Genomic DNA, 12,617 nt, shown 5'->3' with positions numbered 1-12,617 from the left:
GCCTGTCTCTCCACCCGTCCTGCCAACTTCAAAACGCCAATCCCCGGTGACCCAGTTTCCCCGGGAGATGGTGAGACGCTGTGTTAACCAGATGAGACCCGCTGGCCACCCTAAAACCATCCTTCACTCAGTCCACATGTTGGGGCTTAAAGACGCCAATGATTTCTTTCCATCCCCGCTTTGAAAAGCGAGGTCTGTGTGGACACAGCCCCACCTGGGGAGGGTCAGCCGACCACAGCTCCGCTCCCCACATACCCTCCGACAGGACAGAGCAGGGCCAATGCTGCTTTTACAGGCACTCCCCTAGAGGGCACTCCAAAGCTGGCCGGCTCTGTCAGCTTCCCAGGGGACAGGGACAGTCGTGTATAAAAATCAACAGGGGCCTTGGCCGGTGTTGCTGGCTGGTTAGCGTCGGCCCACACACCCACGGGTCTCAGGTTCGAGTCCTGGTCAAGGGCATCTACCTCCCCATCCCTGATTGGGGTGTGTGCAACCAGTCCATCTCTCTCTCTCTCTCTCTTTCTCTCTTTCTCCCTCCCTCACTTCCATTTTCTCTGGAAAGCAATGGAAAAAAATATCCTCAGGTGAGGATTAACAAATAAACAAACAAACAAAACAACTGGGTAAATTGACCAAACTCTTCCAGATTTCAATGCTTGTTGGGACATGATAGGATAGTCTTGATGATCTAACAGTGACCTTAACCAGGCTTAGGTAAGATTACACACTTTTGATACCAATAAATGAATCTTCTATTTGCGTTTTTATTCAAGGAGGAGCTTTTAAGTGAATGGCTGTGGAATGTAACCAACGAGCACAGTTCCGTTTGCTAAGTTACAGCATGTGGTGGTTCCACTGGTGGCAGACACTGGATACAAATGAGGGCTGAACCCACCGCGCTCAGGGGCGGGGCGGGGGGTGTGGCCTTGGAAACGGGGAAATAGTGATTAGAAGCTAGAAAGGCAACTTTCTGTTGTTATCTACAGACGCTGCGGGTTTCCCCGACTTCCAGTGGCACAGCTGTAAACTGGCAGTTGGCAGTTTTCCACATAAAAATGCCATCGGCAAGCGAAACTCAGTACCAGTCAAAGCTACCGAGGGATCCGGAGCGGCCGCGCCTCGCGGGCGGGCGGGCTGTGCGGGCGGCTCTCGGGCCAGGCCTTGCTTTGAGACAGTTTTTTAGAAAGCCGTATTAAATATAAGTCTTAGCACCTTTGGCATTTTTGTCCAAATAGACTTCGACGTAGGACGTGGGCACGTAGCCCTCCTCGTCCTCGTTCCTCCGGATGCGGGTCCACCCGTCCCCCTTGTCTTCCTCGATGACGTACAGCGTCTCTCCTTCCGTGACCGAGATGGTCCCTTCGTTCTGGCCTGGAACGAGAGCAGAACACGTGAGGCACTGGGCACAGGCGCCTGGCCAGGGAACGGGTGCAGGGACAGCAGAGGTGGGTCCGCAGGTGCCCGGCCCTGCCCCTTCCAGCAAGGCCAGGAGTGCCACCTCCCGCCCGGCCGGCCGCAGGGACTTCCCCAGGGTTAACCTCCCATCCTCTCCGCTCCTCCAAATGTGTCCTTTACTCTCCCCTCCCCACCACGGGCACTGCCTGCCTCTGGTCTTACATTCCTCTCTGACCACCTGACCCCTGGGCTCAGCCCCGGCCCCACGCCCGATGCCCTGCAGCCCAGAGTTCTCTAAAGGCCCGTGAGGAAGTGCCGCGGTCCCCGTGTGTTCCTCCCGTCTGTGCCCCGCCTGCTGGACACAACTCTGCTTTGTCCCCCGGGGTGGACACCACCCCCGCGCTGCCTGCATCCCACCCCCAGGGAGTGTTCTCAGGACGGGAGCTCTGTAAGTGTAGGACGGAGGCAGGAAATAACATGACTCCTACTCTGCTGCAATCTCGGTAAGCCCCACGCAGGCTGCTCAGTTACAGGGACCAAAAGGCAAAACACACAGCCAGCAGCCCGACGTGACCAGGCTCCCCGCAGGACAGAGGGCGGAGAGGACGGTCTGGGGCTGAGCAGAGAGGCGCCACGGGTGGGGCCGGTGCGGACAGCTTGGGGCCGCGGGGCGTTACCGTCGAAGGTGTAGAGCGCCTTGCACGTCCCGATGGCGGGCAGCGGCTCCTCGTCGTCAAACTCGTCATCGAAGTCCGTGGCCAGCACCTTCACCTCACTCTCCTGGCTCTGCTCCTCCGTGTAACTGCCATCCGGGCTGCTCAAGAAAGAAAGCACACGGCAACTATAGCGACCGAGCCGGAGGGTGCTGACACCGCCCGCCCGCCCGCCCGCCCGCCCGCGGTGCGGCCAGAGCTGGCAACTGAGACCATCTCGACGGGTCCCCTCGGAGCTAGAGGCTGCGTGGGAGCACAAGGCCCCCCCAGAGGCGCTGGGATCTGTGAGGCTCCGTCCAGGACGGAGGGGCCCGGGGGCGGGGCGGCACGGATACTGTACCTCTCCCGGGCCTGCGCGCAGTTGTTGACGGCCGGGGCGGGCTGGGCGTCGTACAGGCCGCTCTGCCTGCGCTGCTCGCCGCGGGCCGGGAGCCTGCCCTCCACCTCCGCCAGCCAGGCCTGGAATGAGAGCCACGAGGGACCGGCTGAGCCCCCCAAACCTGGAAGCCCGGCTCGGCGGCTCTGGGCAGAGGCTGATGGAGAGGGACAGGGCAGGGCCCCCACATAATGGACTGGAAGGCCGAGGCCGAGGAGCGGAAGTGGAAAGAGCATATGTAGGCAGCTGCCCCCGCGGGGCAGGGGGCCTGGACCCTGTCCAACCCGGGGCTGCGAACAGCTGTGTGGCTTGGGATAAGTCACTTCTAGTTCCTTCTGTTCCCAAACTCTGTGACCTGAGGTCACACTGGGAAGCATGGGGAACTGACTCAGTTTGAAAGCCACACTTCCCTTTCCCGCGGCTTTTCGGGAGGGTCCTTAGGAAGAAGTGTGTCCACAGCAACCAGCGCGGACAGTCACCTTCGGCGACATTTGAACTAGTTCCCGTTCACGAGGCAACAGCTTTTTCTTTTTTTTTTTTTTAAAGGTATCTCTCTCTCTCTCTCTCTCTCTCTCTCTCTCTCTCTCTCTCTCTCTCTCTTTTCTTTTTCTCTTCCTTCCTAATTTTTAATAATTCTTTATTGCTGCAAATACTACAGATGTCCCCTTTCCCCCCACTGAGCCCCTCCAGCCCTCCCTGCCCCGCCCCAGGCCTTCAGCACCCGGTCGTCTGTGGCCACAGGCCTTCGGCACCCTGTTGTCTGTGGCCACGGCCATGCACACATGCACAACCTTTGGTTGATCACCCCCCCCCTCCCCCAACAGCCTCTTCGTACCTCAAACTTCTGGGCCTCGAGCCGCAGCTTGTCAATGTTCTGGATGACTTCGGTCAGCTTGTGGTCCAGACTGGCTGGGTCTCCCATCTGAGGGTTCTTCAGGTACACGTCTTTCATCTTGGTGATGGCCTCTCTGGAAAAGCGAGCAGACGGAGGGGGAGGCTGAAAACCACGTGACCCGGAGCCCGGCTGGGCGGAGGGAATATCGGGGTCCACACTCCGGAAACGGCTCCTTAGGAAGGAGCCCTGCTCCCGGTGCGTCATCCAGAGGCCGGCATTAACACTCAGCTGCCTCTCGGGATGGGTTCCCCGTCTGCAGCGAGTAAGACGTGTAAGTCAATCCAAACAAAACCCAAACTTCTACGCGGGAATGCGCCTGCAAACCGAAGCTGCCGCGGCCTCGGGGGCGCTGCGGGCTGCAAGATGTTCACATCACGAAGAAGCCCGGCTAGTCGCCTTGGAAATGTGACTTCACACTATTTCAACTCTTAGGACATGGAACCCGGCCTGGCCCGCATGGCTCGGTGGCTGAGCGTCCACCCATGAACCAGGAGATCACGGTTCGACTCCCTATCAGGGCACATGCCCATGTTGTGGGCTGGATCCCCAGTGTGGGGCCTGCAGGAGGCAGCCCATCAATGATTCTCTTTCATCACTGATGTTTCTATTATATCTCTCTCTCCCTCTCCCTTCCTCTCTGAAGTCAGTAAAAATATTTAAAATAAAAAGGAATGGGACCCACAGTTGGTATCCATGGCAGGTGGGCCACGGGGCTTGAAGCCGCATTCTGTGGACCCCACGCCTTCCGAGACTGTGCTCGGGAGCCCCACACCGCAGCCTGCGCGCGGGGCCTGGACGTACGGGGCCTGGATGCACGCTCGGGCTCCGGCTCTGTCAGCTCCGAAGGGCTCGGGGAACTAGGCCTGGCTTAGGGGGCTCTCAGTGGGGCTTGAATGGTTAGAAGTTTAGAGCAACAAGAAATCTAAGCCAATGACACAGGATGAACAAACCAAACTCTCTGAGCCATGGGCAACAGTTTAAGAGAATGTCCGGGACCCTCACCACCCCCCTGCCCGCTTCCTCGCAGCTCAGCCCGTGTCCTGCCTGCTCCCTCCGCCCCCCTCGCCCCTCCAAGGCCATCTCCCCATTGGAGCCCTCGGCCCGCTGCACCACCAGCCCCTGACCGGCTCTCCTTCCTTTTCCTTCACAGCACGTGCCATTCCCGACATCACATCATCTGCTTACTGCTTCCTGTCCGTTTCTTCCCACTGGAGAATGGGGAGCCGCACAGTGGGACCGGGCAGCGCCTCCTGAGCCAGGACACACTGACGCCCCTGGGCTGGGCTGTGTCTAAGACACACTGTGATTTGTCTTCTGGGCCCCCTCTGTGCGCTCCCCGCGGGGATGAGAAGGCTGGCTGTGACTTACCGCGAAGCAGGGAGGCACGGACATTTTGGACCCAACGCTAGGATGTGGGGCAGGCAGAGGGTGGGGTCACTTTTCTCATCCCCGTTTGTATAAAAAAGCTCACCTACGCTCTCACACCATAAAGGAGATAATCCTTTGTAGTTCGTCCCCCAAACTCAGAATATAACCTCCGGATAAAAGCATCCTCCAGTGTGTAACAGCAGCCCAGTAGGCCAGGCAACACGTGGCTGAAGCTAGCGCTTCTATTAAAATCCAGTCTTTCCAAACTGAACTCGGATTTCTTAACGATCCACTCTACCTTTGGTCCATCTCCTTCTGCATCTCCTTATTTAACTCGTCCACCTTCTGCTGGAGCTTTTTCCTCCTCTGTTCGGGCGGGAGGTTGCTGAAGTCCTCGGGCGCCGCGCCCTGCAGAGCGAACAGAAACACCCGGAGAGGCGGTGGGTGGGCCTCCTGAGCACAGCGGGCGGCGGGCGGTCCCCGGACCCGGACACCAGGCGGTCCCCACACACCAGGCCTTTCCCAGGACACCGCATCCCGCATGCAGACCAGGCCCCAAGCCCTGCGCTCCGGGCCGGCCACTCCCAAAGGCAAGAGCGAGCTGCGGGGGGAGGGCGGGGGAAACGCTCGGACTCGGGGAGAATCCAGACAAGCCTTAGCTAAGACTTTGTCGGGGGCCACACTGAAGTCCAAGGCCGTTTCAAGTTCGGGTTTCGTCATAGAAAACAGGGCCTGTCGCAGGAACTGCTCCCGAGTCTGAGTCCTGCTTCCCATCTCTCCCCAGACCCAGGCCGAGGCCAAAGTCCCCATGCCCGAAGTGCCAGGGACAGCGGGTTCCTCAGAGAATGTGGGTGGAAGGTTTAAACGGAAAACAAGCCCTCCCTCCCCCATGCACTCTTGGCCCTCGGCCTCTGGAGGTCCGGACAGGCTGTGGGCCATCGTGAGGGAACCTCGGGACATTCCTCAGAGCCAGCCCTGCAGGGCGTGGAGCCGCCTCAGCTGCTCTCCTCCATCTGAGCGTATTTTCGTATCTTGATTCCCTCCCAAAACAACCGCCGTCCTTCCTCTGAGCAGGCGATTTCAGTGGAAAACACCAACAGAGAGAGAGTCTGGACTGACACACGCTTGCTGGTTAGAAGCTCGGTGATGGTTAGCAAGTTCCCTCACTTCAATGGGGCAATTTCCATAAAGAAAGAGAGGTTTATTCGCTGCCCAGGGCTAAGCCAAGGGATTGAGACAAGAGTTTCCTCTGGAACCAGTCACACCGAGGCAGGGCGGCTGGGGGAGCGGGTGGGACAGAAGGAACCCGGATAGTGTCTCTCCCGAGTCCAGCTGGGTCTGCCGAGCGCCGGGCATGGGGGCTTGTGACCCGGGCTCCCAGGCCGCGGGCTGCCAGTGTGTGACCTGGCAAACAGTACGGCACCAGGGCACACAAAGGCAGGCATTCTCAAAGCCATGTATGTCCGTGCGTGCGTGTGCATGTGTGTGTGTGCGTGTGCATGTGTGTGTGTGTGTGTGTGTGGGGTAATAAGATGTAAGACCACAATGGAAGTGACTTCCCTAATACCAAACCAAGGATCCCATTCGCCTCTAAAACTAAAGTGAAGCAAACTAACGTCCATATGAAAACGGCTGTTTTTTCTTCCTGCACCACCTGCCATCACACCTGAAACCCCGCTTTTCAATTTGCACAATCCCATCGCTTCCGCAGCTCAGCGGCTTGTTCTTGGGCCAATTTACGTACAGCCAATCAGCGCGTGCTCTAGAAGCGAGGTCTGCGCTGTTTGCTCTGTCTTGTTCCTCCACAAACACGGGGTGGGACCCCTGCCTGAGGGCGGGGCCCAGCAGGTGGTCGACCGGGGGCTGAGGACAGCATGAGCCTCGGGCTGTGCGGAGGTTGCAAATGGCCCGCACAGGAGCCACGCGTGGCTGCTGAGCTGGTGGAGGGTGGCCAGTGCAACTGCAGAACTGAACTTTAAAATCTTATTTCATTCTGATTAGCTAAGATTTAAAGAGCCCCGCATGTGAGTGGCCACGGGTCTAGATGAACAGGTGAAGACCTGCACGGGGGTGGTGGGGGGGCGGGGAACAGCTGCAGGGACTGTGTAAGCAGCACACACTGTGCTGTGACTTCCAGGAATAAGTCCGTGGATTCTTCCCGGCGGGTCAGCGTCAGTCCAGCTGACCCCTGAGGGCCCCTCAGTAGATGGCCTGCGTTTCCGTGTTGTTCCTTAAAACGAACCTCGGCCACCATGGTTCCCACAAGCCTTGCGCTGCCATGAAGGCTCAGGCCGAAGCTGCTTCTAGGTCCGGTGACACAGGGTTCCCGGGAGACCCTAGCAGGGCCTTCTGCCCAACGAGCCTTCTGAAGCTGGATTTCCTCACACACCACCCTGACCGACGGCTGCGGTGGCCACGAAGGCCGAGTTGTCACCGTTATCACGGCCCGCGGGTCAGGGTGTTGTTTGAGCGTGTAACCTACACGCCCCTGAAGTGCAGCTGTGGGCTGTGCTGGCTAAGATTCTCTTTTAACACGTGGAATGGTTAGCTTTGTTCACGGGGGCTGCACAAGTGAGAAACAACACGACACTGAGTCCATCGGTGGCCTCCCCAACCAGCTAAGCACAGGCACCAGCGCATGTAAGCGGTGCCTGCGAGAGTCCCGGCCCTCCGCCGCGGGCCGCTCAGACCCCGTCTGAGCCTGGCATCGTCCCTGCATCTGCCGTGGGCTCTGTGGCTCTCAGGGAGGAGCATCTTACAACGATTCCATTTGCTTTTATTCTAAAGGGGCCAATAAGTAGACTCCCGCACTCCATGTGTACGCTCGTATGTAAATAAAGAACATGCGTCATCGTTTTTAAGGCTCTGATAGTAAAAGAACAGACACCATAGCCGAAATCATGAGTTAAGCGTTAATTTTCTTAGCAACTGGGAAGGATGGAGATCTGTTAGGGGACCTATTAGAGTCTCAGCCTTCGCGCTATGAGGTCGAACAGAGACAGAGCCACGCAGCGCACACAGGAGAAGCACAGGCCGGAGGGAACGGCGAGGACAGGAGGCACGGGGTGGGCACCCGGAGGACACACAGGGGAACCTGGTCAGACCAGGGCATGCAGGGACAATCGTGCTTACCAGCTTGAGAGAAAGCTTCATGGACAAGTTCAAGGGGGTGACGGGGAAAGAGAGAGAGAGAGAGAGAGAACACATCAGAAGGAGAGGAACGTGGTCGGCCCCACCGCGTTCACATCGCAAATCCACCTGCCGCCGTGAGAAGGGCGTGGAGCGGGTCTGTGCCAAGTCCCCGAGAGGGGCTGGTCCCCACGGCCGCCCCTCACCTGCCGTGTCGCCGGAGCAGAGCACACAGGGGAAGGCAGGGTTTCCGTTTGTGGTGCTGTGCGGGCCCCGCCAGCCCAGAGAGAAACAAAATAGTCTGGAGTCGCCGGCCGGTAGCCCTCATACAAGACCGCCTTCTGTCCCCCAACCTGCTGCAGGCTGACCGTCTGAAAGGCAGCCGCCTCCCCAACATGCAGCTGTATGTCCACGTGACGGAAATCTGGTAAGTAGGGACATGGGCGTTTCTTACGTAGGCAAACTCTCAGGCCGCCGAGCAGCAAACCAAGGGCTGGAAGCTGCTCTGGGAAATGGTCTGGGGAGCCAGAAAGCCTGAGCGCCAGGCCCAGCGCCCCCCGGAGAGGGGGGGGTCACAGGCTGTCCATCGACGGAGCCCTGCCCACAGCGGGCACGGAGCACTTGGGTAAGGTGACCAGACGTCACGCTTTTGGCGGGACAGTTCCGATTTTTAACAATTTGTCCCGTGGCGTTTTAAAAAAGTCCCGATTTTTGGAAAGATTCTTTTAAATCTTTTGGACTTTTTTAAAACACTGTGGGACGTGGGACAAATTGTTAAAAATTGGGACCGTCCCGCCAAAAGCGGGAGGTCTGGTCACCTTACACTTGGGGAATTAGCAGGAGCAGCTGCTCCAGAACGTTAGCTTGGGAGCCAGACAGCCACCGGTCTCCACAGCCAAGGCCACTCCCGGCCGGGGCCTCCGGGCATCAGCAGGAGCCTGCAGCTGCCACCCTGCGGGGCCGGAAGGTGAGCAAAGGTGTAGGGATCACTGGGCCCCAGACGGACAAAAAGGTCTCAGAATTCGGAGAAGAAACACCTGGTTCTGCATTAACAGGCGAGGCCCGCTCTGTGGCCACAAAGCCAATCTGGCAGGTCGGTGCCCAGGAGCCGCTGCCAGTCCCAGAGGCTCAGGCGACGGGGAGGGGGACCCAAATCTACCTCGGAGACGGAGTTTGGAGGAAAGTGCCCTTTGCTTTTCCGTTAGGAGGAGGGAGGGGTTCAGATTCCCCCACGGAATTTAGCAAGTCTCATTCTTAAGACAAACTCCGAGTCTGCGCGTCTTTGTCACAGGCCGGGCTCTCAGAGGCCGTCTGCAGGGGGAACGGCAGTCCTCTAAGGAAGAGGCTGCGAGACAGAGCTGGGGGGGCGGGGGCCCGTGCAGGTAGCCGTGGCCGTTCTCTGGGCAGTGCCGGCGGCTGGAGCCCCTCCGGTGAACTTGGCACAGACCTGCTCGTCACAGTTTGAGTTCTTTGCAGACAACGCTCATGGCGCCCAGCGGGAAACGCTGCAAATGCCCTCCCCGCAGAGCACACGGAGGGGACGGCTGTTTCTCGCACATTCCCGCCCCACACCGCTGCCTCTCAGAGCCTGGGATTGGAGGTCAGAACTTCCGCTATCGGCTCTCTATTTAGCTAGTTCTGTTTTTTAAAGTTACACAGTCTTTCTGAAGCATTCTAAAATACGGGATGCTGCCTGGGCCGAGTTGGCTCAGTGGATAGAGCGTTGGCCCTGGCACTGAAGGGTCCCAGGGTTCGATTCTGGTCACATACCTCGCCCGCATGTTCCCCAACCCTGGGCTGCGAGCAGGAGGCAACCAATCAATGTGTCTCTCTCACATCGATGTTTCTCTCTGTCTCTCCCTCTCCCTTCCATTCTCTCTAAAAATCAACGGGGAAAACAACCTCTGGCGAGGATTAACAAAAATAAGTAAGTTAAATAAATAAAGGACGGGACCCTAACACCAAAACAAATAGCCTGAGAATATTACCACTTCCTCATAACAAGTCGTTAGGATTGAGAATAAATCCCAGGAGCAATAGGAAGTGCCAAATTCTGGGACACGTTCCATTTTCCCGCCCTCACAGTGTTTGCTGCTGCTTTGAACGATGAGGAACCGGTTCTCGGTTTTACGCTGTAAGCCAGCCAGTTAGAGCTTTTGCGATTAGAAGCCGAACCACCTGCTAAGGGGACGTTCTAAAGGCTGTCAGTGTCAGGCGGCAGTTATGGAGCCTGGGAGGCAGGAGGTCAAGGGCACAGAGAGCTAGGGCATCCGCGTTGCGGGCAGTCACAGGTACCAGGCAGTCACAGGTACCAACCGCAAGGACCACAAAGGGGACCGCGGGATAAACACCGGAGCAAGGTGTGCGAGGGCCACAGAGAGTCCGTGCCCTCCGCCGTGCCCTGGGGCAGGCTTCACGGATTTAGGGGCTCTCCAAGCTTTATGGGGTGACTCCCTTAGGGTTCATCTGTTTCGGGTGTGGAAGTGGGTGGCCGGGCCACACCACTGCCATCTGGAGAGGGTCCTCCTCCGGTGACCATGCTCCACAGCTGCGTCTTAGGGGGGAGATCCTGCCGTAACGCCTTCTCGGGGTGCGGTCACCCTCCATGGAGCGGGGGAAACCGAGCTCCGCTGACGGACAGTGTCAGGAAGTCTGGTTGTTACCGGGGAGTTGGGTTCCTTTTTCCGGGGGAAGGAGCCCGGGGTCGAGTTTATACAATTAGGCTCCCTTAGTTTCCTCCCGGGTGGCCGGGCCGCTCAGGTGAGAATGTCATTTCCTGGTGGAAGCCTGCCAGACGCACCCGTCAGTCCCCAGGCTGGGTGGTGGCGAGGGGGTTAGTGCCTGCGCCGTGCCTGCGGGCCTGGCCGTCACACACACTTACAACGTGGTCCCTGGCTTCGAACGCATACGTGCGTCTCCCTATCGTCCTCTTCGTGAGTTCTTTGTGGAAACAGAAAGACTGAGTCTGCCAATGACCAGCAAGAGAGCACGACACAGTGAATACAATGGAAGTAGCCATTGGACTGGAACATCTGACTAACCATGGGTAAGGATCTTCAAAATCATTTGAGCAATTTTGGTGGCCTTTTCCCATATAATTAACTCTAAAACATGGGACAAAATGGCCCGCACTTTAGAAGTCCTTTGCTCAGACCGGAAAAAGAAATTCTAATTTAAGACAAAAAAATTACACTTTGTAGATTGCAAATGGAGAACAAATGGAGGGTAGAGATGAAATAATGGTTAATAATAACGCTCAAGCCAAAACAGGTTTGGCTCAGTGGATAGAGCATTGGCCTGCGGACTGAAAGTTCCCAGGTTCGATTCCAGTCAAGGGCATGTACCTTGGTTGCGGGCACATCCCCAGTAGGGCGTGTGCAAGAGGCAGCTAATCGATATTTCTCTCTGATCAATGTTTCTAACTCTCTATCCCTTTCTCTTCCTCTCTGAAAAAAATCAATAAAATATATTTACAATAATAATAATAATAATAATAATGCTCAAGTGGTATGCCAGTCTTTAAAGATGTTCAATGAACCAACATTTTCTTACAACTGTCACCGACTTACAACAAAAAGGACTTTATCTTGTCTAATTCTTTAGAAACAACATCGGCTCAGAAGTGTGTGCACAAGATTTATCCATTCTGGTCACAGAAACTGCTTCAATCTGGGTCTGAAAGCAGCAAGCACGATACAGTAAAAGACACTGAAGTCACAGGCGTGTTATCTATCTCCCAGGATGCTTTTCCTGTCTGGGCACCATCGTCTTAAAAAAAACAGGACAAACAAAACCGCAGCCAGGACTGTGCCACTTCAGTCATGCGCCTTCTGTTCTGAAATTGCTTAAAGATCAAATTTATTCCCCCAAACCTCAGATTTGTTTTTCGCTTTGAATTTCCTAATCCCACTTCTATAATCCATTTCCTTTATCTTTTCTCCTTCTCCTTTTGCTTTCTGTTTTGGCACTGATACCAATCAGACCCAACTAACACAGAGAAACAAAAATATGTGTGTGCATGTGTGTGCAAAAGAAAACACACTCACCATTTAGGGAAGTTCTGAACAGAGGTTTGCTGAGCATAGAATTGAGGGGGGGAATAAAATTCACTGTGTTAATTATGGTTTTAAAAAAAGAGAGAACGCCGAAACCGGTTTGGCTCAGTGGATAGAGAGTCGGCTTGGGGACTGAAGGGTCCCAGGTTCGATTCCGGTCAAGGGCATGTACCTTGGTTGTGGGCATATCCCCAGTAGGGGGTGTGCAAGAGGCAGCTGATCGATGACTCTCTCTCATTGATGTTTCTAACTCTGTATCTCTCTCCCTTCCTCTCTGTACAAAATCAATAAAATATATTAAAAAAAAAAAAAAAAAAAAAGAGAGAGAGAGAGAGAGGGAGAGAGGAAACTGCCTCTGTTTTCTTATTTGTCAGTAGAATAACCTGAGTAAAGTAAATGAGCGTGGAGAACAGAGTCTGGCATGGAATAAGCACTCAATAAACCTCGGGGGCTGCTCCTTCACCTTTTAAAGATAAATGTCACCTCGGACCTTCTCCAGCCAGACATTCTCTCAAAGTTTTACTAACATCTCCTCCGGCCAGACATTCTAACAGGAGTTTTACCCACATCTCCTCTGGTCACCAGAAAGAGCTGAAGACCACTGGGACCCGCACCTCCCCATCGGACCGAGAGGCAGGGCTCAGAGCCCGGTGTCCTTGTCACCCTCCGTCCTTTCAGTGATTAAT

At 56.1% G+C, this 12,617-nt stretch overlaps 1 protein-coding gene across 11 annotated transcripts in view; it reads right to left on the bottom strand.

Moving 5' to 3' along the window:
- Window positions 1–12,617, bottom strand: part of FNBP1 (formin binding protein 1) — a 92,136-nt gene that overhangs the window by 5,320 nt on the left and 74,199 nt on the right. For 3 of the 11 annotated variants that reach the window (XM_084899825.1, XM_084899827.1, XM_084899819.1), the window contains 5 exons: window positions 5,046–5,155; window positions 3,320–3,452; window positions 2,449–2,567; window positions 2,073–2,209; window positions 745–1,371 (listed from right to left, as the gene is read on the bottom strand). In XM_084899825.1, coding sequence (XP_084755951.1) covers window positions 1,193–1,371; window positions 2,073–2,209; window positions 2,449–2,567; window positions 3,320–3,452; window positions 5,046–5,155 — 678 coding nt within the window. In that variant the 3' untranslated portion in view covers window positions 745–1,192. Of the gene's footprint in view, window positions 1–744; window positions 1,372–2,072; window positions 2,213–2,448; window positions 2,568–3,319; window positions 3,453–5,045; window positions 5,156–7,879; window positions 7,895–12,617 lie in introns of those variants that run through there. The other 8 variants (XR_014796423.1, XM_084899823.1, XM_084899818.1 and 5 more) reach the window with 5 other exon arrangements.

The sequence above is a fragment of the Pipistrellus hanaki genome, assembly GCF_964339955.1.
Source record: "Pipistrellus hanaki genome assembly, chromosome: 11".
NCBI lineage: Eukaryota > Metazoa > Chordata > Mammalia > Chiroptera > Vespertilionidae > Pipistrellus > Pipistrellus hanaki.
The sequence above is the reverse complement of the archived record's forward strand: the minus strand, read 5'-3'. Positions and strand labels throughout refer to the sequence as shown.